At 44.7% G+C, this 26,597-nt stretch overlaps 1 protein-coding gene across 4 annotated transcripts in view; it reads right to left on the bottom strand.

Moving 5' to 3' along the window:
• Positions 1-1,794: 1,794 nt before the first annotated feature.
• Positions 1,795-26,597, bottom strand: part of LOC135199547 (GATOR2 complex protein WDR24-like) — a 47,901-nt gene continuing 23,098 nt past the window's right edge. For all 4 annotated transcript variants that reach the window (XM_064227702.1, XM_064227704.1, XM_064227703.1 and 1 more), the window contains exons 4-17: positions 26,439-26,554; positions 26,021-26,127; positions 25,300-25,516; positions 24,134-24,237; positions 9,416-9,560; positions 8,813-8,976; positions 7,894-8,086; positions 7,211-7,347; positions 5,689-5,817; positions 4,552-4,763; positions 4,115-4,290; positions 3,286-3,391; positions 2,820-2,926; positions 1,795-2,120 (exon numbers count right to left, since the gene is read on the bottom strand). In XM_064227702.1, coding sequence (XP_064083772.1) covers positions 1,953-2,120; positions 2,820-2,926; positions 3,286-3,391; positions 4,115-4,290; positions 4,552-4,763; positions 5,689-5,817; positions 7,211-7,347; positions 7,894-8,086; positions 8,813-8,976; positions 9,416-9,560; positions 24,134-24,237; positions 25,300-25,516; positions 26,021-26,127; positions 26,439-26,554 — 2,081 coding nt within the window. In that variant the 3' untranslated portion in view covers positions 1,795-1,952. The remainder of the gene's footprint in view (positions 2,121-2,819; positions 2,927-3,285; positions 3,392-4,114; positions 4,291-4,551; positions 4,764-5,688; positions 5,818-7,210; positions 7,348-7,893; positions 8,087-8,812; positions 8,977-9,415; positions 9,561-24,133; positions 24,238-25,299; positions 25,517-26,020; positions 26,128-26,438; positions 26,555-26,597) is intronic.

Here is a 26,597-nt window from a genome sequence, read left to right as displayed (position 1 = left end):
TGAATATAATGAGAAAACTTTAGAATGAAAATTGCATTTTTTATTGAGTTCAACATTTCCTTACAAATACTGTAATGCATAAAAGTCATGCAACAAAACTTTTGAAGCCCATAAACACCCTAGAACACAGCTTGGTAGATCATTTCTAAGAAATAAAACTAAACTCAGTTGAAGTCTTCTTATTTGGTTCATGGATTATTCTATGCAAACATTTGCCTGTAAGTCTCCAAAAGCTGCTGGGTAATTGGGAGGTCACTTCACTGGGAGAGATTCTTAGTTTTGCCCTCAACTCTGCATATTTTGCATGCCATTCCTAATGAGACTACTTTGTGACGAATCTTAAAAGTCACATTTGGGTTATATAACTTACCATTATAATGATTGACCAATGGTTTAACCAAATCACTAACTCAACATTCTTTACTCTTGTATGGCTGGGAATAACAGCTCTTACTTGAAAACGATTATAAAAAAATAAATCACAAGGATTTGGTCCATTACTTGATATTCATAACAGGTTGTAAACTTGGGCAGCCACATAATATATGTTTAACTGCAAGGGTTGTTCTGAATTCACTGCATACGTTTAAACTTTTTTCAGTTGCAAAAATTTTCATCTCAACACGGGTCTTCCATTAGTAGTTTAGTCCTGTACCTACTTTGCAGAAATTAGTGTGCATTACTCACTTCATACAGACTATAACATTATGATGAGTAACCATGTTGTCACATTGCATGGTGCCCTCAGTCTCTTATTCTAGTAACTGGGAAAACTGTGTAGTTTTACAACATGACAGGCTGAGATTTTGTCCAACCTTCATGTGGCACATTTCACTGTGAGCTTCCATTATTACCTTGCTGCCTGAACCTCAAGAACTGGTATGCAATTTCACTTTGCAAAATGGTCTTCCAATCTATAAAATAGATACAAATGCTCATGAGAAAGGTTCTTCTAATTTAGGGCTCCACACACCATTGCCTCATGAGAGTCTGACTTGCAGTCATTTTCTGGCATGCATATCATTGTTTGTTGACATTTATCTTTGTTATTTTCTCGGCAATTATTTACTTTTATTCATTCACAGTCATTCTATTGAGTGGAATCATTTATTGGTTAATGGCCTTTTAAGCTTACTTTGAATGAATGCTTGCTCACCTTGAATAATAATAATAATAATAATAACAACATGACATTTAAAACTAAGCACAAATGAAGTGCAGTTATTTTCACAGAACTAGATATATGGTAAGATAAAATTAAATAAATGGTAAAAGAGTTCACCAACCTATGCTGACCCTTATTTTAAGAGACTTCAGCCCTGGACATATTCTTTCCAGTCACTCCTTCAGATAGATTAGAATTTCTGCAGTGTTTCAGCTTACAATTTGTTTCATCTAGATGGGATGGCTTATTGACTCCTTAAGGTTTAAGAGACAACTTTTTCTGTTCTTCATTCTTTGTAACTCACCAGAAAAAATGCCTGAAGAGCTACCATAATATCACAGCATTCACTAAAATCTTTTGAAGTCACTATATCTTTTGAAGCTTGTGAGGGAAGACTACCTTACTAAAGACAATAGCTTCTTTACTGAAATCCCTTCTATCCAGCTCTTTGACCTACAGCATTGAGTGAAGATCAAGAAAACTTATAATGTTTTGGATTACGAATTTCAGCCTATCTGGAGAGTTTTGCTATTAGACCTGTTAGACCTAAACTACAAGTCCTTAAGTTAACATTCTCACAACTTCTTGTGGCAAGATAAATACTTGAAAGCTGGTGTAGTAAAACCCCATTTAAATCTGACATTTTAATACAAAACGATAAAAATTCTTCGCATTTTCTTTTTTCATCATTCAACAGATTGCAATAAACAAGAGGCAAATCTTATAAAAAAAACAATGTAAAATTACTTAGAAATATTTACAGTGATCCCTGAACTACCGCAGGAGATCACATATATTCACACAGGTGTCCACAACCTGAAGGACAAGACTTATTGGTCTTCATCCATTCCATGATGTGATGCAAGTGGCCACCGTGAGCGCAACCTTGGCACCATATGTACATGCCCCTGACAGTCCCGTGACACAAGACGCACGTTGCTGTGGCACACGCACACTGGTGAAAAAAATAACTGTCAGTGATCAATGAACCTTATAATAAAAAGGAATAAACTAACGAGTAACTGATACAGTGTGTAATTTATCTGAAAAATAAAGAGTAAGCTTTCTTCCCTATTTGTTATTAAAATCTTTGAATATCTTTTTAACACAGATAATGGGCAATGCTTTACAAATGCCTTACTTTTAGGATCTTGATGCTTTTCATAAAGTCCAGCTCTCCAACTTTTCATTTATTATCATTAATATTAATCAAAGCAAGCAAACATTGAAAGTGAACAAGCTGAAAGCTAAAAGCTACAACATCCACAACAAACAGAAAATGACTGCTACATTAAAATAAAGCACTCAAAGCCTCATATGTTTAACAAAATCATACCCTAGTAAGGAAATATTTTGAATGACTAGGAGTAATTACTTCTCAGTATTCACACAATAAGGAATGCTGATTTCAAAATAGTTGGTGTACCTTCTGTCACATAATATTACTTCAAAGGACTAATGCAGCTTTGTAGTTGTGGATATCTACACACTAATGCTGTTAAAAACACACATTTCTACAACTGTTATCTAAAGAAATATTTAACTCTTGTTCATGGCACTATTAAAAAATAAACTACAATAGTATTTCTACTCATAGTTACAGCAAGGAACCAGAATGCATTACAATATACATACACCACAAGTTCACCCTTACCTTTCGACATGAAAGACTATTTCTAGGTAATGTGTATCGACATCTCCCACACTGTAGTGTTATTGCTGTTGACTGCTGATTTTGCTGCCAAACTGAAGGAAGCCCAGCTGGAAGAAAATGAAGTGTTAAAAACCTATATACTACACAAAAAAAGGAAAAAAGTACCACACATTTACAGCACTAAAAAGTTGTAATGAATATTGCAAAATTTTATCTGCAAACTATTACATAATATAAAAACTGTTTCACACTTTCACTTAAAGTAAGAACAGAACAATCTAGTATTACAACTGCAGTCACTGACAAGGTTTACCATTGTGATGAAAAGTTGCCAGACATTTTAGAGTTATGCCTGTTACCAATCCTGAGCAATATGCATTTGAATGAAAAATCACTAATCCATTACATTCAAAATGGGCAACACAAGTCAATGGGTATGTTAAAATGTTCACCACATACAACATACCTGCCAACTGAATGACTTGACTAGCTACATTCCACAACTGAAATCTCTGCAACAGCTCTATGTATGCAAGGAACCAATGCTCCACTTGGTTTTCATCGAGGACTTTCTGAAATATGATAAATATGACAGTGAATGAACTTAAAACTATTTTTAAAAACAACTGTCTATGCATACAGAAGCATAAGAAGGACCAGCACATGATGGGAGTCTGTTGGGAATATAACATTTGAATAAGAAATTACTGTAGTAGAGAGATGTGGTATCTAAAGACTGATACCTTTATGTTCAAGGTGGTCTGTACAAGTGACGACAAGTGGTAAGGAACAGTTGGTCAAAAAAGATATGGAAGTAACAGGACAAAAACCAGTAGGAAGGTCCAGGATAGCATGGAAGAAGGGGGCATGAAGCCCTGGACGTAACAGGAGTTCAAGCACATAAAACACAAGCCAGAGAATGGAGAGAAGAACTCATTTCACGTCTAACCTCCTGAAGGGAAAAGCTGACATAAATGATTTATGTTTGCGATGACTTTAATACTATTAGCATTATTAAGCAGTTTAACCAGATCACTGGATGATGACTTTAGCGCTAGGTATTTCCCTATACAGGGCATAGCTCATGAGAAAAGACATGACAACGAAAACCACCACATCCACAATCGTAAGTACGTACTCAATAGTGGATGAATACTAATAGTCGTTCATATCAGTATGTTAAGATATCAAATGCCACTGTCACGCTTGAGACGAAACTAACATATATAACAATAACTCCGGTCTGACAGACTTCATTTTTAAACATCAGAGACTAAAGAGACAACACCACCTACCTTCAGTCTATCACCAAGAACAATTATGCATGTAACAGTCATTTGTACATCCCCAATGTTGGCATAATGATAGAGCATGTCTACAACACGTTCTTCAAAGTCCCAAGCTGGGGTTCCGAGACCTTTTACTTCACTTAAAAGAGAGGGTGCCTCAACTACATAACCAGATGTGCCTCCTGAAAGACAGAGTTAATTATATTTTAAAGTGCTTACACAAAATCTTACTGCTGGAGTAATGGAATATTTCAAGTGTGTAAAATGCATAAAAAATTTATTATAAAATATTTGCTACTTGCAACTTATTGCACATTAAAAACAATGTAAATTTCCCTGTAGTAGTATAAACCTCTATATATTAAAAAGATAGCAAACTATCTTTAGTATCAAAAAGGTTAATTCAGTTTATCTCTGCTCACCACAAAGCCTGAACACTTTACCTGCATCTTGTAGTTCCCTGGGTGAGCATTTTGAAGAGAAATCCTGTGGCGGAATACCAGACTGGTGGAGAATTTCGTGACGAGGCTGAAATGCTTCATTCGGTAAAGTCCAGTCCTGGCTATTATCTAAGTTGTTCAGATGATCATAATCGAATGGAATCTGGTTGATTTCGCCATCGCCAAAGAAGAAATCTTGATTGATGGTCATTCCACTGAAAATAATAACGAGAATAAATACAGGATCCTCTAAACATTCCTAGCTTTGATTATTTAAGCATAAGATTTCAGACATACTATTAATCAGATTTAAAAGCAGATACCATTAAACCAGACTGACAGTTAGTACTTCCGAGTATCCTTTGCCAAATACATTAAAACGTGAAGCTTGGCTACTACAGGTTACATAAAATGGGAATATAGCAAGAGATCACATAAGAAGTATAGGTCATGGATTATCTAATCTACACCCTAATGTTTTGCTGATTATATTGCATACACATCTGCCCTACAATATACCCAGGTCAACAATCATGTCATTAGAGACAGCAACAAAGATTACAGAACACTATTCAGTCTATAATTTAGAATAAAAGATCAGGACTCACTGAAAACACCACTGGCAACAATTCTGTCATTGGTCGCTGTGATAAAATTCATGTAAATAGTCTCCAACAAATACAATATAAATTCTTTAGTATAAGGAAGTCTTAAGGTTAAATATTTGTTAATATTAGAGCATCATGAAAACCACACTAACCAAAAATAAGATGAAGTCATGAAAAAGTAGTTAAAACAAAGGCGCTACTGTTGACAAAAAACAATTCTAGTAACCTGACACTGTCATTATTATCATTATATTATATTCTTATTTCTATAATTGAGACTTTGACTGGCAAGTTCCATGCAAACTGGAGGCTGAAACATAAGGAAAAAAAGTAAGCCGGAACTCCTAGTATATGTGCTGGAAGAACTTTGAATCTTGACTAAGGGCCTGGTGAGACTGAGATTTCTATATCAACGGAAATAAGGCAATATAAATTACAGTAGGCTACAGTGAGGCATTAACGAACGTACAGCATAACACATCTCACATGTGAATGGAAAATAACCTCTACTGTCTTATGTAAAAATACATACCCAGAAATGTGGCCTTGTTTGAGATCATGGTTATCAGTATCATCTGTTTCTGTGTCCCCTTCCTCAGCGCTGAATCCACCTCCAGAGGTATCTCCACCAGCATCACCACCTGAGTAATGTCTTGCCGATCTGCAAAGGACAAATGTTAGTTTTGCGCAATGTTCAAAAGCACAAGGTATTTTACAAAAGCAAAACCAAAATAATAACCAGTTATTTTTACGATTCTCTGTATAAACACCTCTAAAGCCTTCCAAAAGACTCTCTAACTGTTGTTTTCCAGATTAACATACCACATGTTATTTCTGCTACATTTTGTATGTTATCTTTTAGTGATTTCAATCTTCCACTTTTTGATTACTCATTTACTAACACCTTTTCTTCACATTCCATTTACTGTCTGTTAGTTCCCACATTCTGACCTTTCATTTTTATCATTATCAACTTGGCATGTAGCAATCAATATTAAGCATAAGTTACTGTGTTAAACAAAACAATCCCATTTGCAGATGCCATCTAAAGTTTAAATAAAATTTTTAGCTTCTTCTGTCACCTGTTATCAGCTACTCATCTAAACTTCCAAAACATTAAGTCTATCAACTCATCTAAACTTCCAAAACATTAAGTCTATCAACTTCAATCCTGAACATTCTGGTAGAACTCCAGTGCTCCTTCCCTGTACTAGCATTTCTCTCCCGACACACACCTTCTTTCATATCCTTAAAACAAACTTGACCTCTTACAAAGGGAAGTCAAGAAGGACTGCTCAGAATGGTGGTTCCATTTCCAGTAACGATGGTAATTATGATTAAACACATCACTGTAAAATACTGTCTCCATTTGGGTCATCATCCACTAATTCTAACAGTAGTCATACTTCTGTTAGCAACATTAATAACTACTCATCAAATCCAGCACCAGAAGCAATTCATTCATTAACAATTTCATAACTGCACTGAATAACTTTTCCATATATTCTTGGTGTCTTTTCTGATCTCATTGTTTCAGAGAATACAGTGAGAAACCTGCATCTCCTTTCCTATAGCTAATTTACTTCAATTTTTTTGGTCTTCATTCTATTTCATCTAAGTCCTGTACACAAAATCTATATCTTTTCTCTCAACTCCCTCAAAATCTAATATTCAAGTATCTATGTCTTTGAAAAATTTCCATTTCAATATATGTCAGTATCTCTATGTTTCTCTTTTTCTAAACCATCTGACAATTTCTGTATGACAACACTGAGTTAACTTACATGTATGTGTATACCTCTAATACATATATCATTATCCTCATAAATTTTGTTAAGTCAACTTTTCTTCTATGTGATTTAGACAAAGTGAGTTCTCTCTACACTCTTCTGTCTTGCACAGTTTCCATCAATTTCCATCTGGTCTAAGTCTTCAACTATGCCCTTTTCCCATGATTTTCTGAACCTTCCTACAAGTCTTCATATGCTACTTACACAACTCTAAAACCTTATTAATACTTATCAAAATGTAAGTAATAACTTCACATTACACACCTCTGATCATTATCTAAGGCAATGTCAGGCTGAACATTTGGATCATCTCTTGAAGAGGTCTGAAGACTCACCAGTGAATCAATTCCTCCTCCGCCACCCATGTACAACATGTGCAACATCTGCCAGGTCAATGCCACCTGAAAAGAGCAAATATTTAAATAATATGACTACAATAAACTTCTATGAGTTTCTTATGCAAGTGCATACTTATCTCATTCATATCCAACAGAATCACTACAATGAAACTCAGTAAAAGAGTAAGAAGATAATTCTACATCATCAGCACAAGTGTCCCACCAAATAAGCGGCAGATAATCAACTAGGTCACATCAGAAGGTGTAATCTTTCCTAGATATTGACTGCATGGAATTAATCTGGTATGTATCCACCTTTGCACCATGTTAAGTAGAACCCCATTGAGATTACCGTAAAAACTTAAAACAAAAGACTCTAAATATTAGTCCTAGATAACGACCCCCAAAAACCTTTGGGGGTCACAATCTAGGAGAGATCCAAAGTTTCCACTAAACAGAGGGATTTCAAACTTTTTGAACATTCTAATACTATCTGCTTTAGAATGAATGAATGGCCCTGTCACAAATGCATCACGCCACTTTATAAAAGCAACTAATAATCACAATGCAGTCTAAGTGCTACACCAGTGAAAATTATTGGAAATGTACCTGAGGTCTATTCAGCTTCCTTGCTACAGCAGCATTATGTTCACATATTTCACCTAGCGATCTCCCTGTGAGAAGGTACTGCTTGGCCGACTCGACGAGATGATCAGTTGATAACGGATTGTGCTCCTCACAGTCTAGCAGTTGAACTGACGACAAAACCTGGCCATTGTGGTCGCTGATGACTGGACTCTTCCTGGGGTATAGGGTTTTATTTTCACTTAAGCACAAAATACCTAGCAGAAGAGTAAAACTTTAAAGATTCTGACTAACTGGGAAGGACCCCAGGCTGAACTTGAGCAGTTTTATGTTAGGCCAGCCTATAGCCCACTATTCTTTGATGAAATTATTAAGATACAACACTTTTTTATTTTTGTAACTTCCCAATAGTGAAAAATTGATAAAAGGAAACCCGACTTCCATTCAAAATCAACAAAATTAACTAGTACATAATCTTTGGAGCAAAAACATCTAAAGAACATCAAAATATCTTTGGAGCAAAAACATCTAAAGAACATCAAAATAAAATAAGAGGGAAAATCAGTAAAATGTGTCTAGATCTTTACAAACTCCTGATCTCTGAGGTTTCACCATATTACTGAAATCATAACGAATAATTGATTGGCATTTACTAAAATATGATTTATGGAAACTGTCATTTTTCAACTGATATGTGTGTAGCTACAATTAGCTGGAAATGATCCAACCAGATGGTGAAACTATCCATGACTATTTCAAAAGGCTAAACTGGGGTTCTGACAGTCTTTAGAATGATAATTGCTTACCATTTGTAAAACCACTAGAAAAAGTTAACTCGCTAGAACTTCCAAGAATATTGACAGGAATGTTAAAATGTCTTTCCTTTATCAACATCACCAAACTGAGTACTATCCATTATATAAAATCATATTACAAACCTTACCTAAACATGGATAATTTTGGTAGTGTCCCTGGAGGCTCAGAATCTTCCTTCACTCTGGTTGCATTCAAAACCTTCCCAGAGACACTGATATCTAATCCTACAGGATTGACTTTCTCTACTGGCCTTGTTGAATCCTTAAATGCATGATGAATTAAAGTGAAGTCCTGGAAAAGGTTGAAACTTTGTTTTAAAAACTGCGAAAGACTCTTTTTGAGTGACCTACAGTACCTTCATATCACCTCTTTACATACCTCAAACATAAAAAGTAATAAATAAAAGGTTTACATTATTATATGATTAATACGTAACTCGTGGAAATAAGGTGCTTTGCAAAATGCTACAAAACACTGTAAGTGTTAACAGAAACAGGAAAATTTCAGTATCTCTCAGTCAAGTAACTGCAAGAGGCAGGACCCTTCCTTGCAAAGTCAAAAGACATCTGTACCTTTTGACTTCTCTACATATTTCAACAATCTTGGTGTCAAAACTGACTACCATCACAAGCTAGAATTCCTATATTTAAAAAATATACCAAAATAAATTTATCCAAGATCACCACCATACATACAGACAAACATAATTAGTCACATAAATTATTCCTACCTTGCCAACTGACAGCAAACTATTGGGATCTGCTCGCCAAGCAATTCCCGTGGGCAAATTCTTGTGCTCGTTAAAAGCAGCAAGTGGGATATATGGGCGTCTTATATCCCAAACATTTATGCTGCAGTCCAGAAGCAATGACGAACTGTAAATAAAATGTTGTCGATGTGTAAAATATGTAATTATAATGGTTTCCAGTGACACTGCAATCATGGAAAATTCAGTGTTCATTTTTAAATAGAAATTCTATATCTACCAATTTATTTATAAATATGTACTTATATGGCCCTTATAAAGATGTCTATCGTGAAGGAGTAATGAAACTTAACAATAGATAAGACTAAGGACAAATAAAACAAGACATCAAGTTAGGTATGTAATGAGAATCTATTTTACTTACCTAGGGATATTGGAGAAAATCACACACAAGAGAAAAATCACAATTTGTTGAAAATTTTAATTTTCCTAACTATACAAACCTGAGGTCCATTAACATATGGAATGTAATCAGCGCCAGCTGGAACCAGTCGTAAGCTTTCGAACAAGGTGGTTCGGTAGTTAAGTGCTAGTCCAGTAGTCGGGAGCCCCGCCCGACTGGAAGGTAAACATTCACTTTGCTTTAGGCCCAGGAACAGAGTGAGGGGTGGCATGAGGTGGGACTATGTGTAAAGGACCTCAGGTTTGTATAGTTAGGAAAAATGATATTGTTAGTATACAATAAAGTTTTGTACATACTTACCTGGCAGATATATACGATTGATGGCCCGCCCAGCCTCCCCTCAGGAGACAGGTGGAAGAAAATAATCTGACAAGAAAGGGGGACTGGTTCTTACATCCGCCACCCAGCGGCAGGTAAGGTAGATCACCTGACCTACCTGTAGCGTGTGCCGCGAGTTTTGAATTTTCTGTCGTGACGTCAGAGACCTAAGCTAAGTATATATCTGCCAGGTAAGTATGTACAAAACTTTATTGTATACTAACAATATCATTTTTGTACATGAACTTCCCTGCCAGATATATACTTAGCTGATTGACACCCTTGGTGGAGGGAAAGAGACACATACTCACCTAGAAAGTGGGGACAACACATGTTAAAGGAATAAAAAATATAAACCTCTGGTTCTTACCTGATTTAGGCAGAAGACTTCATAGTTACTGTCTATTAGTCTGCGTTACCTAAAGAGTCTCAGCGAGGGCGTGATCTATGGCTGAAGAACTCTTTGGGTCTACCAATGGGAACTGAGTCCACTTACTTGGCAGAATCCAAGCAGGGTCTGGTCAATGGGGATCAACCCGCTTACATGCCAGAGCCTATCACTACCAATTGCAAGGAGCCTCAAGCACAACCGATCACCTAACCAAATACTAATATTAGTATACGAAAGAAGGAGCTGCCTCCTGCAACCTCCTTCGTACAACCAAAAACTCAAAATTAAAACTAACAGGGAAAAAGATTAAAAAGGATGTGTTTCAGCTCCCTGCCCCAGCACTGAATCCGCCGATACGTAAGGGCCTAGCCCAAAACACTTTTCATACGTAATCGATACGTCTTTTAGGTAGTGATTGGAGAGGACTGATTCACACCTCCAAAAAGTGGCCTTCATGAGGTTTTGCAATGACATATTCTTCTTGAAAGCCAAAGACGTCGCGATGGCCCTTACTTCGTGCGCCTTGACTTTCAGAAGACTAAACTGTTGCTGATTGCAAGAAGTGTGGGCTTCTCTAATAACATTCCTGATAAAGAATGAGAGGGCATTTTTAGATAAGGGCCTACTGGGGTCCCTTACAGAGCACCAGAGATTGCTCTCATTAGCAGCAAGTCTTCTCTTCCTCTGAAGATAAAATTTCAGGCTTCTCACCAGGCAAAGAGATCTCTCCTCTTCTGTCCCAACTAAGGAGGATAAGCTTTTAATTTCGAAGCTCCTGGGCCACGGTGAAGAAGGGTTTTCATTTTTGGCTAGGAAAGCCGGAAGAAAAGAGCAAACCGCGGAGCCTCCTTGGAAACCTACCTCACCTTCTAGAGCCTGCAGCTCGCTGACTCTCTTCGCTGAAGCTAACGCACAGAGAAAAAGTCTTCATCGAAAGGTCTCTGAACGAAGCTGTATGGGGAGGTTCGAACCTTGAGGACCTCAGGAAGAGCAGCACGACATCTAGATTCCAGCTAGGAACTAAGGAGGAGGTTCTTTTAACCGTCTCAAAAGATTTGATTAAATCATGGAGGTCCTTGTCTTCGGATATGTTTAATCCTCTATGACGAAAAACTGAGGAAAGCATGCTCCTGTAGCCCTTGATGGTGGAGACTACTAACCCGCATTTTTCCCTCAGGAAGATAAGGAAATCTGCTATCTGAGTCACAGAGGTACTGGAGGAGGAAACTTTATGAGTCCTGCACCAACGTCGAAAAACATCCCACTTCGACTGGTAGACTCTAGATGTGGAAGGTCTACGTGCATTGGCAATAGCCCTTGCAGACTTTGCCGAAAAGCCCTTAGCTCTGACGAGACTCTTGATAGTCTGAATCCAGTCAGACTGAGAGCGGGGAGGTTTTTGTGAAACCTGTCGAAGTGGGGCTGTTTGAGCAGATCGACTCTTAGTGGTAGGGATCTTGGAACATCCACCAGCCATTCCAGTACCTCTGTGAACCAGTCGTGGGCGGGCCAGAACGGAGCTATCAAAGTCATCCTTGCTCCCTCTGAAGCTGCGAACTTCCTTAACGTTTCCCCTAGAATCTTGAAAGGCGGGAACGCGTAAAGATCCAGGTTTTTCCAATCCATCAGGAATGCATCTATTGCCACTGCTCTTGGGTCCGCAATAGGGGAGCAGTATAGATCTATCCTCGCATTCCTGGAGGTCGCAAAGAGATCGAGATGGGGCCTGCCCCACGTCCTCCACAGCTTCTGGCATACGTCCGAGTGCAGAGTACACTCTGAGGGAAGGACTTGATTCCTTCTGCTTAGCAGATCCGCTCTGACATTTCTTTCTCCCAGTACGAACCTGGTGAGAAGACTTATCTTCCTTTGCTCTGACCACAGGAGGAGCGATCTCGCTGTCTCGTACAGGGAGAAAGAGTGAGTCCCCCCCTGTTTCCGAATGTAAGCCAGGGCTGTGGTGTTGTCCGAGTTGATCTGAACTGATTTTCCCTTTACGAGGGGTTCGAAGGTTTTGAGAGCTAACCAAATCGCTGTTAGCTCTTTCTTGTTGATGTGCCAGGACACCTGATCCCCCATCCAGGTGCCTGACACTTCTCTCGACCCGAGAGTAGCTCCCCAACCTATGTCCGAAGCGTCTGCATATAACACTAGGCTGGGGTTCCGAACCTGCAAGGAAAGGCCTTCCTTGAACAGTAGAGGGTCTAGCCACCAACGTAGATCCTCCTTTATCTCTTGCGAAATCTTGAACGCAAAGTCCAGACCTTGAGATCTTCGATTCCAGTTCCTCGTCAGGAAGAACTGTAGGGGTCTGAGGTGCAACCTCCCCAGAGAAACGAATTGCTCCAGCGAGGAGAGTGTCCCCAACAGACTCATCCACTCCCTCGCTGTGCATACATCTTTCTCTAGAAAGATTGCTACCTTCTCCGAACCTCGGGTTATCCTCTCTGGGGAAGGATACGCCCGAAAAACCTGAGAAGCCATCAGAATCCCCAGATAGATACGCTCTTGACTGGGGATTAGCTGTGACTTCTCGAAATTCACTAGCAAACCCAGAGAAGCTGCTAGATTCAACGTCAATCGTAAGTCCTCCAGACATTTCTCCTTGGATTTGGCCCTGATAAGCCAATCGTCCAAGTAGAGGGAAATCCTCACTCCCTCGAGATGAAGCCACTGAGCAACGTTCTTCATCAGCCCTGTGAATACTTGGGGGGCCGTGGAAAGGCCGAAGCATAGGGCCCTGAACTGAAAAATGTTCCCTCCCCACATGAATCTGAGAAATTTGCGAGAAGAAGGATGGATCGGCACATGGAAGTAAGCGTCCTGAAGGTCCAGTGACACCATCCAGTCCCCAGGACGAAGAGCTGCTAAGACTGATGAAGTCGTCTCCATAGCGAACTTCCTCTTCTTCACAAAGACATTCAGGGCGCTCACGTCCAGAACCGGCCTCCATCCTCCTGAGTTCTTGGGAACTAGGAACAGACGGTTGTAGAAACCAGCGGAAAGAGGGTCCTGAACCATCTCTATTGCCTCTTTCTCTAACATCAGCTCTACTGCTAGAGCGAGGGCTTGATTCATTAGTGGGTCTTTGTATTTGGCCACCAGTTCCCTTGGAGTGGTGGTCAAAGGTGGTCTCGAGATAAAGGGAATGAGGTATCCCCTCTTGATGATAGCGAGGGACCAGTTGTCCGCCCCCTTTCGTGCCCAGACATCTGCAAAGTTCAGAAGTCTGGCACCCACAGTTGTCTGGAGGACACACGAGCTACTTCTTGGCCCTAATAGACCGAGAGAAGGTCCTTCCTCTTCTAGGTGGTCTCGAACCTCTGGAGGAAGAAGAGCGAAACGAAGGGCCTCCTCAAAAGGGTTCTTGCCTACTCTGAGTCTCCTTCTTCGTCTTCTGTTGGAACGAAGGTTTCGGGATTCTAGCAGAGCGAGCCAGCATATCCTGCATCGCTTTTGCTGACAACGAGCTGGAGATGTCATTAATTATCTTCTTCGGGAAGAGTTGCGGAGAAAGTTGGGAATACAACAAGGAAGCTCTCTGTGCGTGAGAAACAGCCTTGGTAAGAAAAGAGCAGAAAACGGCCCTCTTCTTTACTACTCCTGCACCAAAAAGTGAAGCAATCTCCCCGGATCCGTCTCTCACTGCCTTGTCCATACAAGACAGAACTGCGTGAAGGTCTTCAGGTGAAAGAGTGTCTTGCTCTTGAGTCCTCTTAGCCAAGACTCCAAGGGTCCAGTCAAGAAAGTTAAAAACTTCTAAGACTCGGAACATTCCCTTCAGAAGGTGATCCAACTCGCTCATACCACACGTCGTCTTCGCAGAATTCAGCGCCGAGCGATGTGCGGAATCAACCAACGAAGAGAAGTCCGAGTCTGCTGAAGAGGGAAGAGTCAGACCCAAGGGCTCTCCTGACTCGTACCAGAACCCCATCTTACCCGTCAGTTTGGACGGGGGAAAAGAAAAAACGGTCTTGCCTTTCTCTTCTTTTGATACCAACCAGTCGTCAAAGTTCTTAAGAGCCTTCTTCATCGACACTGTCGGCTTCATCTTAACGACTGAAGACTTCTTAGCCGTATTGGTCGTTGAAAATAAGGACGGAGGAGACGGAGGAGCAACGGCCGACAGAGACTCCCCAAAATCTTGCAAGAGGAGGTCGGTCAGTCTCTTATATGAAGAAACCGAAGCATCCTTGGGCAAATCTTTCTCAGAATCCCCAAGAAATTCTTCCGAAGAATGACGTTTAGAAGTTCTACTGCCCGGAGGAGAGCTAATCCTTGGAGAGCGCCTGTTCGGAGAGCGCCTACTAGGCGAGCGCCTACTGGGAGAAATCCACTGGGAGAGCGCTTATATGGGGAGCACCTACAAAGAGAGCGCCTACTAGGAGAACTCCTACCAGGAGAGCGCCTACTTGGAGAGCGCCTACCAGGAGAGCGCCTACTTGGAGAGCGCCTCCTAGGAGAGCGCCTACTTGGGGAGCGCCTACTAGGAGAGCGCCTACTAGTGGAAGCTCGCCTGTCGGAAACAAAGTCTATATCCACAGAAGAGCGTCTGGATAAGGGAGAGCGCCTATCAGGCTCTCTGCGCCTGCTAGGCTCTTGGCGCCTGCCATCCTCAATACGCCTGCCAGGCTCTTGGTGCCTATCAGGCTCAAAACCCCTACCAGGCTCTTGACGCCTGCCACGGGGAGAGAAAACATCCACAGAGGATTCCCTGTCAGAAGCGCGGCGCTTACAAGGCTCTGAGCGCCTATCCAATCGGGAGTGATCCAACGGAGAAGAATGCTTCCATTGCCGCCTACAAGGCTCTTGGCGCCTACTAGGCTCTTGGCGCCTACTAGGCTCTTGGCGCCTACTAGGCTCCGAGCGTCCGTCAAAAGGAGAGTGGCCACCAGGCGAAGAACTCTTCCTTCGCTCCTGACGAAAAAGAGGCTCTTGACGTCTGTCAAGCTCTTGACGCCTAACTGAAGAGGAGCGGAAATCCTGAGGAGAGAGCCTGTCCGGCTCCTTACGCCTGACATGCTCACAACTCTTGCTGGGGAGAGAGGAGAGCCTACTCGGAGATTGATCCCGAACTTCAGCCTGCACTTCTGACTTCCTGCTACGAGGCTCAAAAACTTCTCTAGCCGGAGGAGATCTAGCAGAAGGAACGTTCTTAGACTTCTTCACCGGAAGAGAGGCGTCCTTCCGACGATGAGAAGTCCCAGCAATAGACTCCGCTAAAGCCGCAATCTGCGCCTGCAGACCCGCCAGGATACGCGCAGGAGACCTCTTAAACTCCTCTACAGGAGACGAAGTCCGAGACCGAACAGGAGAAGCGTAAACAGACGAAATCTTGGCTCTCTTGCGTTCCACTTCTGGTTCTTCCGCGAAGGATTCGGGGCTGGAAGGAAGGGTGCAAGGAGCTTTACAGGGCCTCTTGAGAGGGAGAGACGACTGCGAGGCGCTCCATCTACGCTGAGGAGAAGGGAAGAAGAAGACGAGAAGCACTGGCGCAATAACTCCTTCTTGGCTCGATCCAAGGCAGCCTGGGAACGAGCAACAGGATCTGCGGGGGGACGCCTGACCGGTGGGGGGTTCTCCCTAACCTTCCTGCAGCTTTCGACTTTCCTCCTCCACTGGGTCTGGGAGTCTGGAAGAGGTCTAGGCCTGGAAGCGTTAGTGAGCCGGTCAGACGCACCCTCCACTGCACTAGGGGCACTGCACTGATCACTTGCACTATCATCACTCTTACCTTGTCGAGAGCGAGCGAGGCTCTCCTTACTCCTGATCGAGGCTCTCCCGGAAGCAACTTCCGAAAACGAATCTTCAGGTTCAAAGCTGGGCGCAGGGGCTGAAATCGGAGAAGGAACTACTTCTACTACAGGATTCTCAGCGTCAACTTCACTCACCCTCGATCTACTAGAGCTCCTTGAAGAAGCCTTGCACGCCCTATCCTTCTCTAACTTTCTCACATAAGAAGAAAGAGCCTTCCAACCATCCTCATCCAAATTCTCACACTCTTTGCAAGGGTTAATAAAAGAGCATTCATTCCCTCTACAAGACGTACATACAGAGTGAGGATCTAATGCAGCTTTAGGAAGCCTAACTTTACATTCCTTCACTGAACAAACCCTAAATAAACTAGGTTTCTTAACTTCAGAATCATCCATGATTATATATTCTAAGAGAAATCCAAAAGAAAAATCCAAATAACAATCCAAAAAGCGTATGCCAAGCCAACAAACAAAGGGTACTTCACCAAAATCCAAATCGTCGGCAACGAGAAAGAATTTAACTATCGTAAGGACTGAACAACAGGTGTTGTCCAGCCGGCGACAGAAAATAATCTGACAAGAAAGGGGGACTGGTTCTTACATCCGCCACCCAGCGGCGGGTAAGGTAGATCACCTGACCTACCTGTAGCGTGTGCCGCGAGTTTTGAATTTTCTGTCGTGACGTCAGAGACCTAAGCTAAGTATATATCTGGCAGGGAAGTTCATGTACAAAAATACAATTTTCGACAAACACTTATTGGTAGGTGGAATCTGAGTCTTAAGAACAGACTGGTGTTCGTCCGACCTTGGTTCCCTCCCTGGTCGTAAGAGCAGAGGGAGGGATCCTAGCCTCTGCCCAGCTGATCGGGGTGTGCACCGCAGGATCAGTGGTCAGACTTCTGGACCAAATTCATAAGAGGGAGGCAAGCATGCCTCTTATGAATAGCAAGCAAGAACTAGTTCCTACTTCAATAGCCAAATATAGGGTCATGGGTTTGTCTCTTGTTGGCATCCACTCCCCCCCTTGTTAGGGGAGTGGTGGAAAACGCTCCTATCCCTACTGAAAGGGATAGGACAGAGATCAGTCATATAGCTTACCTGAATCGGCCTACTGTCCAGCGTAGTAATGACCGCAACCCTCTACCCACAGGTAGAGGAGAGAAAGGGGGAGGAAGAGAAGCCAGTCACACTCTCATTCGCTCGCCCATTCACGCAGTCACACAAGGATGAGATGCTGTTCTGTCCACTCGGGAGCTGGGTAAACTACACAACTTGTTGAGCAGCCACCACGGGTCCCAGAAAAAAGGTGTCCAAGGACCTGTGAGCAATATCATGAAGGTAGGAAGTAAACATGGTCTGGTTGGCCCAAACACCTGCCTTCAGCACCTGTGCCACGGAGAAGTTCTTGCGGAACGCAAGGGTTGGACCAATACCTCTGACTTCGTGGGCTCTCGGTCAAAGGGTACCGGTGTGATCACTCCTCTCTGAAGCATATGCCTTCCTGATGACCTCACAAAGCCAGAAAAAAAAGAGTGTTCTTGGACATCTCTTTCTTGGTAACCCCGGTGCTAACGAAGAGGCGAGTTCTCTTCAGATAGCGCCGTAGCACCCTCACAGGACAAAGCAGCATCTCAAGCGCATCATCATCGGTGAAGTCCTTCAGGGAGGGGATCATGAATGACTCGAACCGGTCGTCAGGGACCGAAAGGTTCTGAGTCTTCGCTACGAAATCCGGGACGAAATCGAGCGTCACCGATCGCCATCCCCTCGTGTGCTTGACATCGAAAGAAAGACCATGAAGTTCCCCTACTCTCTTCACTGATGCCAGGGCCAGCAGGAAGACGGTCTGGAGGATCAGATCCCTGGCTGACGACTCTCGGAGTGGCTTGAAGGGTCTTCGAGTCAAACTCCTAAGGACAAGAGTCACATCCCACCCAGGGGGCCTGAATTCCCGGGGTGGGCAAGACCTCTCAAAGCTCTTCATAAGGAGGGAGATCTCCATGGAGGTGGAGATGTCCACTCTCCACTGCTCAAGGACTAGGGCCAGGGCGGCTCTATACCCTTTCACTGCGGAGATGGAGAGGAGCTTCTCTCAGTGAAGGAAGATGAAGAAATCCGCTACCTGCTGAACAGTGGCTCTGAGAGGAGAGAGACCCAGTCCACGACACCAACCACAGAAGACGGACCACTTTCCCTGGTTTACAGCTGCAGAGGACTGCCTGAGGTACCCAGCTATCTCTGTTGCTGCTCGGCGAGAAAAGCCTCTCGCTCGCAAGAGATGGTGGATAACAGCCAGCCGTGAAGACACAGGGACAAAACCGACCAGTAGTACCATTCCACGTGTGGCTGGCACAGGAGGTTGTGCCAAGGGGTAATCTCTCTCGGTACTTCGGCAAGCAGAGCCAGCAGGTCCGGATACTAAACAGCCTGAGGCCATTTGGGTGCCATCAGAATCATCCGAAGATTCGCGGTGACCAGCACCCTGCTGATCACCTTGTGAATCAGACAGAACAGGGGAAAGGCGTACACGAAGAGGTTGTCCCATTGGTGTTGAAGAGCGTCCTCTGCAGTTGCCCATGGGTCCGGCACAACGAGTAGAAAACCTCGAGTTTCCTGTTGTGCCGGGTGGCGAACAGATCTACGATTGGACGCCCCCACAGATTGAAGAGCCTTTCCGCCACGTCTGGGTGAAGGGACCATTCGGCTCCTACCACCTGATTCCGATGGCTGAGCTTGTCTGCCTCTACATTCCTCTTGCCTGGAATGTATCGGCCTGACAGCTCTACCGAGTGAGCTACCGCACACTTGTCAACCTGCAACGTCAACTGGTGCAACGGGAGGGACACCAGGCCCCCGTTTGTTGATGTATGCCACTACTGTGGTGTTGTCGCTTATCAACACCAGTGAGTGTCCCATCACTCGTTCCTGGAACTCTTGGAGCGAGAAACACTGCCTTGAGCTCCAGGACGTTGATGCGAAGGTGCTTGTTGCAAAGATCCCACACACCTGCAGCCAGCAACTCCTCCAGGTGTGCATCCCATCCCTCGGTCGACGCGTCTGAGAACAGAAGCATCTCTGGGGGGGGGAAGTGCGAAGAGGCACTCCGCTTACGAGGTTCCTGTCATCCAGCCACCAGGCTAGGTCCTGCCTCACCTCCTTCGTGAGAGACATGGGGAAGTACGATGGGTCTCTTGCCTGTGACCAACTCTCCTTTAGTCTCCACTGAATAGACCACAGGTGAAGACGCCCGTGAGGGACTAACTTCTTGAGAGACGACAGGTGGCTGATCACGACCTGCCACTGCTGAGCTGGCTGCTCCTGTAGAGACAGGAACCGTCCGGCTGCCTCCCTGAACTTGCTGATCCGCAAGTCTGCAGGGACGACTCACCCTGCTACCGTGTCGATCAGCATCCCCAGGTACTTAATCCTCTGCTTGGGCTCGAGATTTGACTTCTCGAAGCTCACCACGATCCCGAGATCACGACAAAACTCGAGGAGTCGAACCCTGTCCTGAAGCAACTGCGAGCAGGAGCTCGCGCAGGACCAGCCAGTCATCGAGATACCTCAAAAGACGTATCCCTACCAAATGGGCCCAAGCCGACACCAAAGTGAACACTCGCATGAACACCTGTGGGGCGGTTGAGAGACTGAAACAAAGTGCCCTGAATTGGTACACCGTTCCGTCGAGGATGAAGCGGAGGTACTTCCTGGAGGACTGGTGGATGGGTATCTGAAAATACGCATCCTTCAGGTCCATCGAAAGCATGAAGTCATTCTCCCTGATGGAATCGAGCACTGAACGTGTCGTTTCCATCGTAAAACGAGTCTGACAAACGAATCGGTTCAGGGGAGAGAGATCTATCACCAGGAGCCAGCCCCCCGAGGATTTTCCATCAGGAAAAGTCGACTGTAGAAGCCCGACGACTGATCCCATACGGTCTCCACAGCTCCTTTGCTCAGCATGGCTTCCACTTGCTGCCGAAGCGCTACATCCCTGGCAGAACAGGGAACGTATGTCTGAAGATGGACCGGGTTGGAGGTGAGGGGTGGCCAAGACTCAAAGGGTATTAGATATCCCTCCCAAGGGACATCCACTGTCCAGGTCTTGGCTCCGTAGCAGTGCCAAGTTACCCAATAGCTCGCCAGGCACCCCCCCCAACTTCCGGCAGCAGGTGAGGGGGAATGCCGTCCCTAGCGTTTCCCCTTCTATGACTTTTTCTTCCCGGCTCCTCCTCAGGAGAAGGAGGGCTGGGAGGAGGGCTGGTTACGGTCACTCCTTACAGAAGAGGTTGAAGGCTGAGTCTTTCCTCTCGGCTTCGACGAGGCCGTCGTCTTAGCCGCAGAGGAAGCGCTAGCCAAGCTCTTGGGCTTAGCCGCAGTGGCTTGAGGCTGCCCAGCCGCGTTTGAGACTGCCTGGTGGACTAAGTGGTCACTGTCATCAGTGCGCCGCTGCTCCACCGCAGCGTCCACCATCTCTCTAGGGAAGAGAGAGGAGGACCTCCACACCAGTCCGTTCCGTAGACCCAAAGCAGCTTCACACCCTGCCAACTTGGTCATTCGAGTGAGGACTGCGTCCCTACGCCTCAGAACCAGGTTGGCCCACAGGTTGGCTGTCTGGTGGGCCAGACAGCCCTACCTCCAGACTGGCACAGTCTCCTGAAAGCTGGGTCTCCTTCCGGAGTGATATTCCCTAAGGAGGCCGCGACATTGGACACTGTGAGGGACCACAGGTCCAGCCAGGAGACTGGTTGGAACGCTGCCATGGCAGTCAATTCCAAGGCCAATGCCTCTTGCTGCGAGAACCAGAGGTTCTTGGCCAGCAGATGCTGAAGAGAGACACCCGGAGTTAGCCTAGCCAGCTCCGGGTTAACCTGTTTGGGCGGCAGTGGCTCCTCCAAAGGCACATAGAAGCGCCTCTGTCATGGTAGAGGAGGGGGAAGTAACTTCGACGACCTGCCAGACCAAAGCGATCCCTCCTGTCCAGAGACGAAAGAGTCCACTTGGGCCAGCACACTGTCGGCCAAGGTTGATCGGGGCAGACCCACCGTCATCCTGGGTTCCCTCTTAGGACCCCAGAACGACTCCAGCCTAGATGTAGGTTCGGAGGGTGGGGGCACAGATACTTCCCCAAGGTCATTGTGCTGACGAATTAGCGCTATGACCTCTGCGAAAGACCTCTGGATCTCGGGAGTGACTCCGTCCTGCGGAGATATGCCGTCAAGCCCATCCAAAGAGAACGCCTCCCAAGACCCTCCTCCTTCCACAAAAGGAACCACAACAGACCCCTCTCGGTCTCCTCCAACCACTTGGGCGTATGATCTAGTCGGTCCCAAGACCGTGCCAGGTTCGTAGGCCCTTGTGGAGGGGCTGCGAGAAGCACACTCCTCGCGGTCGCTCCTAGTCGCCTTGCTCCTCCTGGTGTAGCCCGAGGAGGTTGAAGGGATAGGAGAGGTAGACCTGACGCCCCTCCCCTGCCCACCGACAGAACCGGCGTGCTGAAGGGGCTGCAGGTGACCTCCAACCCGCGGTGACGATCGAGCTGCAGGCCTAGTCACATGGCTCCCCTGGGGAGAACTGCTGGACCGAGAACAGCGGTGACGGTCCCGAGCGTCAGGAGAGCTGCTGCTGGTCCCCCTATCCGCCTGGTCCCAGTGGGAGCGGCAGTCAGGGGACCGGCAGAGTCCACTGTCGCAGTGAGAGCGAGGCCTGTCTTCACGGCGTGCCACGTCACCTGAACCAGCCAAGGATGGTCCTGGCGACTGACGGGACCTCTTCCTCGCCTCGGCCCATGACGGTCTGGGATCGGCGCGTCAACTCTGGGGACCGGCAGATTGCTACGAGAGCAATTGCTGGCCTGGCAGGAGTCACCTGGGTGACTCCCGCCAGTCTTCCGCTCAGTGCCTGGGTCCTGGCGGCGAGCAGGCTCGTCTGCATGAACCCTGGCTGCACGGTCACCCGGAGGCAACCGTACACTCGGTACCTCTCGCGAATGAGAGGCCGAGACGGTTCCTGGCACTGAGGTAGAACCTCTGGCGCCAGGCGAGGAGGTACCGGTGTTAGCCGGTGCCCCTCTGGTCCCCGCCTTCTTCTTCCTTGCGGAAGGAGAGGCGGGCCCCATTCCTGAGGAAACAGGAGGACCAGTGGAAGCCCCAACTGTCCCACCGGAGTGGGACAGACCCTTAGAGGTCTGAGTGAGACTTCTGAGGGGGGGAGGAGGCTACCTTCTTCCTCCTCGGCTGTGAAGCCTTGGAAGTTGAAGGGGAAGGGGCGGCTGCAGACAACGACGAAGAAGATGACGACACCTTCCTCTTCTTTGCCAACTTCTTCAGGACCACCGTCAGGTCCTCCATTCAGGACGGAGCTGGGGCAGTTGCCGAAGCAACAGGGCCCGGCTGCACCTGTCCGGAGGGACCTGCGGTGGGAGCAGCAACACCACGGGCTGGGACGACGGCAGGAACTGGTACAGGAACAGCAGCAGGAACAGGAACCGGCAGCAGCACTGGGGCCAGCGACACCACGGGCACTGGCGGCAGGTCAAGCAGGGAGCTCTTGGGACACCGAAAATCAGGGGCTGGGGCAAGAGCAGAGCAGCTAGGCGGCGGGGTGACGTCCCTCCTCGATAATCCTATCAGCTGAGCCTGGACTGCAGCAGTCGGGGTTACCATGGCAACATGCTGCGTGTACACGAGGTGGGGAGGCGTGGCATACCTTGGCGTCGACACCGTTGTCGTGGTCGACGTTTCTGGACTATGCGTAACCGGCCTGGATCCACGCACTAGGTGTTAGAGCAGCCCCCGAATGCTCGGTGTCCCCTGGAACCCAAGCGAGTACCAGACCTGGCCCAGATCGTCACCCGCAGCAAGCATACCTGAAGAAGGAATAGTAGTCGGGTTAATGGCGGGGGGGTTCCCGCTCGCCCGGTGGGGAGAAAGTTCCCACCCCGAGCGGATGGAAGACCCCGAGCACAACTGAATGCCGGGTGTCATGGTCCCTCCTCTACGCTTGACTGATCACGGAAGAGAAGGAATGCAACACTCCCCACGACGTGGAAGGAGCCATACGAGGGAGCTGAGACGGAGGGAGGAAAGAGGAAGACATGTCCGTGACCAAAGGAGTAACTGGAGAGCCCTCCGATGACTCCCTTTGTATCGCACCCACTGCTCCTCCGACCATGAAATACATAAGTCACAAGGCTCGATGCGAGAGCATTCACACCCTCGACACCGAGTACAAAGGTAATGAGGGTCTACTTCAATGAGAGACCTAAAAGAACCACACTTACGTCCCTCCACACCAGGGCAAAATCTGAGGCTGACGGGGGGGCGGGGTGGTCTCTCCGGCTCGCGGGAATCCATCATCACGATCCACGAGCACAATACAAAAACAATAAACAAATACCAAGTACTCACGAATTTTTAACTCAAGTACTCAGAATTGGGAAAGTTGGGAAGAAACGCTTCACAACGAAGAATCTTAGCATACGACTCAGTGGGCAGAGCGGCAAACAACACGTCTGACACCAACGGCGGCCAAAACCAAAGTGACTCCTCACCTCCCAGTCAGGCGGGACTCCCGACTATCGCACTAGCAGTTAACTACTGAACCACCTTGTTCAAAAGCTTACGACCGGTTCCAGCTGGTGCTGATTACATTCCATATGTTAAAGGAACAAATAGTCAACAGCAATATAATGTCCTTCACTCTACAATAAATGTAAGGCAGTTTTTTTAACTTTAAAATCCTTGATAGATGAAAGTTTATGAAAGATTAAGCGTAAGAAAAAACTCTCAATACTGATGTTACAAAAAACTAACCTTGCAATATGATACTTGGCATTAGGTCTCCATTTGACTCGACCCACAGACGCAATAGTTTGAACAGTATAACAAACTGTAGGGTTTTCTGTTAAGTCCCAAACCTGCAATAATATAAATACCTGTGAGCTGCTAAATATCCAGGACATGAATTTAAGATCAGTGCATCCACATTGAAAAAAATATCTGAGTAACCAAGACACGAAGTGAAACAGTTCAAGACTGTGAAACAAGAGACTTTACATGAGGATCCATTTGGGTTTTTCCATTGTTTTCAAGATATCTTATTTTTTACTTTCCTCTACACTCTGCCAAATTGATTGATTCTCTTCTTTATGTGTCACTTTACCTAAATGAGCAGAAATGATATGATACACTACTATGCTTGTTTAAGAAAAAAAAAATTTTAAAAACTGATCTCTAATCCCTTTTATACATACCTAGAAGCTACACAATTCCTGTCTCTTGCAGCTAGCACACTTACAGGAAGCAACTGGGACTTGAAATGCTCTATCAAATTCAACTAGTCGTGTCCAAGACAACCTTAACAGTTAGTAAGAGTCCAAACTTGTTGAGTATTACTGGACTTATTGCTACAATACACCCTGACTCAGTGTATCCAGATATCTACGAGTGTCACCCCTGGAGAAGGCAGATTTTCAAACAGCAAAACTTTGTTTTAAAACTTAGATAATACTAGCTATTCAACAAATTCATGTTTTAAGTGATTTCTTTTGTGAACAATGACCAACACTGATGTGTGATCATCACATCACAGTCAGGTACGCTCTAAACTAACCTATTTCTGGGTATAAACATGTTGTCCTTAAGATTTATCACAATCACTAAACATTTCTATCTATGTACTATTCTTAGCTTAGTCCAGACATTCACAACAATCAAATTACTGTATTATAATGACTTGATGATTCAAGTTCTGAAAGACTAAATGTAATAAGAGAACTTGGCTTCTTCTTCCTGTACAGCACACGAAGGAAAGAATTCAATACAAATGATAACAGCGGTGAAAAAAAAGCCTTGATTAGAAAGCAACAGTCACATTTGTGAATAATTCTGAAAAGACTGTTCACATACGATGGGATATCTAACCAGTTGTTCTCAGAAGGATTTACAATGGGACAGATAAACAACACACATGACTTTACCTTTATAGTTTTGTCTCTCCCAGCTGTTGCTATCCAGTTTTTAACATCTGGATGCCAGTCCAAGGCAAAACTCGGCTCCCCGTGCGCAGGAAATTGTTTCTCGACGTGGTCAGTCCTTCTCATGTCCCAAAGCTGCACATTCCCATTCTCACACACAGCACAAAAGTGCATGTTATTGTGAGGGTTGAATTGCACATCTCTGACACTTTCTGAATTACTGTAAAAACAGAAGAATTTACTAAAAACATATCAGTACTGAGGGAATACTACAACTAATATTAGTTACACAAGACTGAGGACCGAAATCAAAAGATGAGTGAGGAACTGGTGTGAAGACATAAACTCCACATGAAAAAATCTTGAAGAATGCCTTTGCCTTACAGTTCCATAACCCTACTGTAATTTCCATCACTAGAGAATATTAAATGTAGGTAGTATTCTGTATCCAGACCTCTGAACCTAATGAAGGCTCTTCTCAGGTTGGTTAAGACCCATAATTTAAGAAATTTATTCAGTCACTGGGAAAAATTGCTGTGCATATACTAGTTACTTTAATTCCAGTCTCTACACAAAAAAAACATAAGTTGGAAGATATCAAGAGGGACATCTATTCCTTGTAACATGAGACAAAATATTTAGAAGCCACAATAGAGCATAGGCTTGAATAAGATGAAAAGAGAGGCAGAAACACATACATACAGACAGAGACAGCAGTACTTGCCTGGTGAATGTGGAAACAGCCTCCTTCTTCCGGAGGTCAAACAATTTCATCAAGCCATCTTGTGACCCAGATATAAGAAGATGGGCTTCACAAGGGTGAAAACTAACCTAAAAAGAAATAAACAATTTACGATTACATAACGAAGATAAATAAGATAAGTATCTTCCCTTATCTTGACAAATAAATAATCATGGTTTTCTTAACTAGGAGAGGTAAACAAATTCATTATACAGAGTATTATACACAGAGTTTATGATGATTTGCTTTAGTTCATTATTATCAAAAAATTAAACAAAATAAAAATATATCCCCACACATTACTTTGTTTATTATAAAAAACAGAAAATAAAACACAGAAAGCTAGTTCAGTCCATAGATTACTATAAAAACATTAACTTGTGCCTTAAGATTACCGTACCTTATTGACGGTCCTCTCGTGATCACGAAAAACAATATCCGACTTTGATCTCGACGTCTTGTTCAGGTTCCAGGTAACAACCGTTCCACTTGATGAGGCAGTAGCAAGAACAGCATCTACACAAATATGAGAAAAAAAAATGTAGTAAGGAAGGACATC

This window comes from Macrobrachium nipponense, chromosome 25 (genome assembly GCF_015104395.2).
Source record: "Macrobrachium nipponense isolate FS-2020 chromosome 25, ASM1510439v2, whole genome shotgun sequence".
Lineage (NCBI taxonomy): Eukaryota > Metazoa > Arthropoda > Malacostraca > Decapoda > Palaemonidae > Macrobrachium > Macrobrachium nipponense.
Note: the sequence above shows the minus strand (reverse complement) of the source record. Positions and strands in the feature narration are given on the sequence as shown.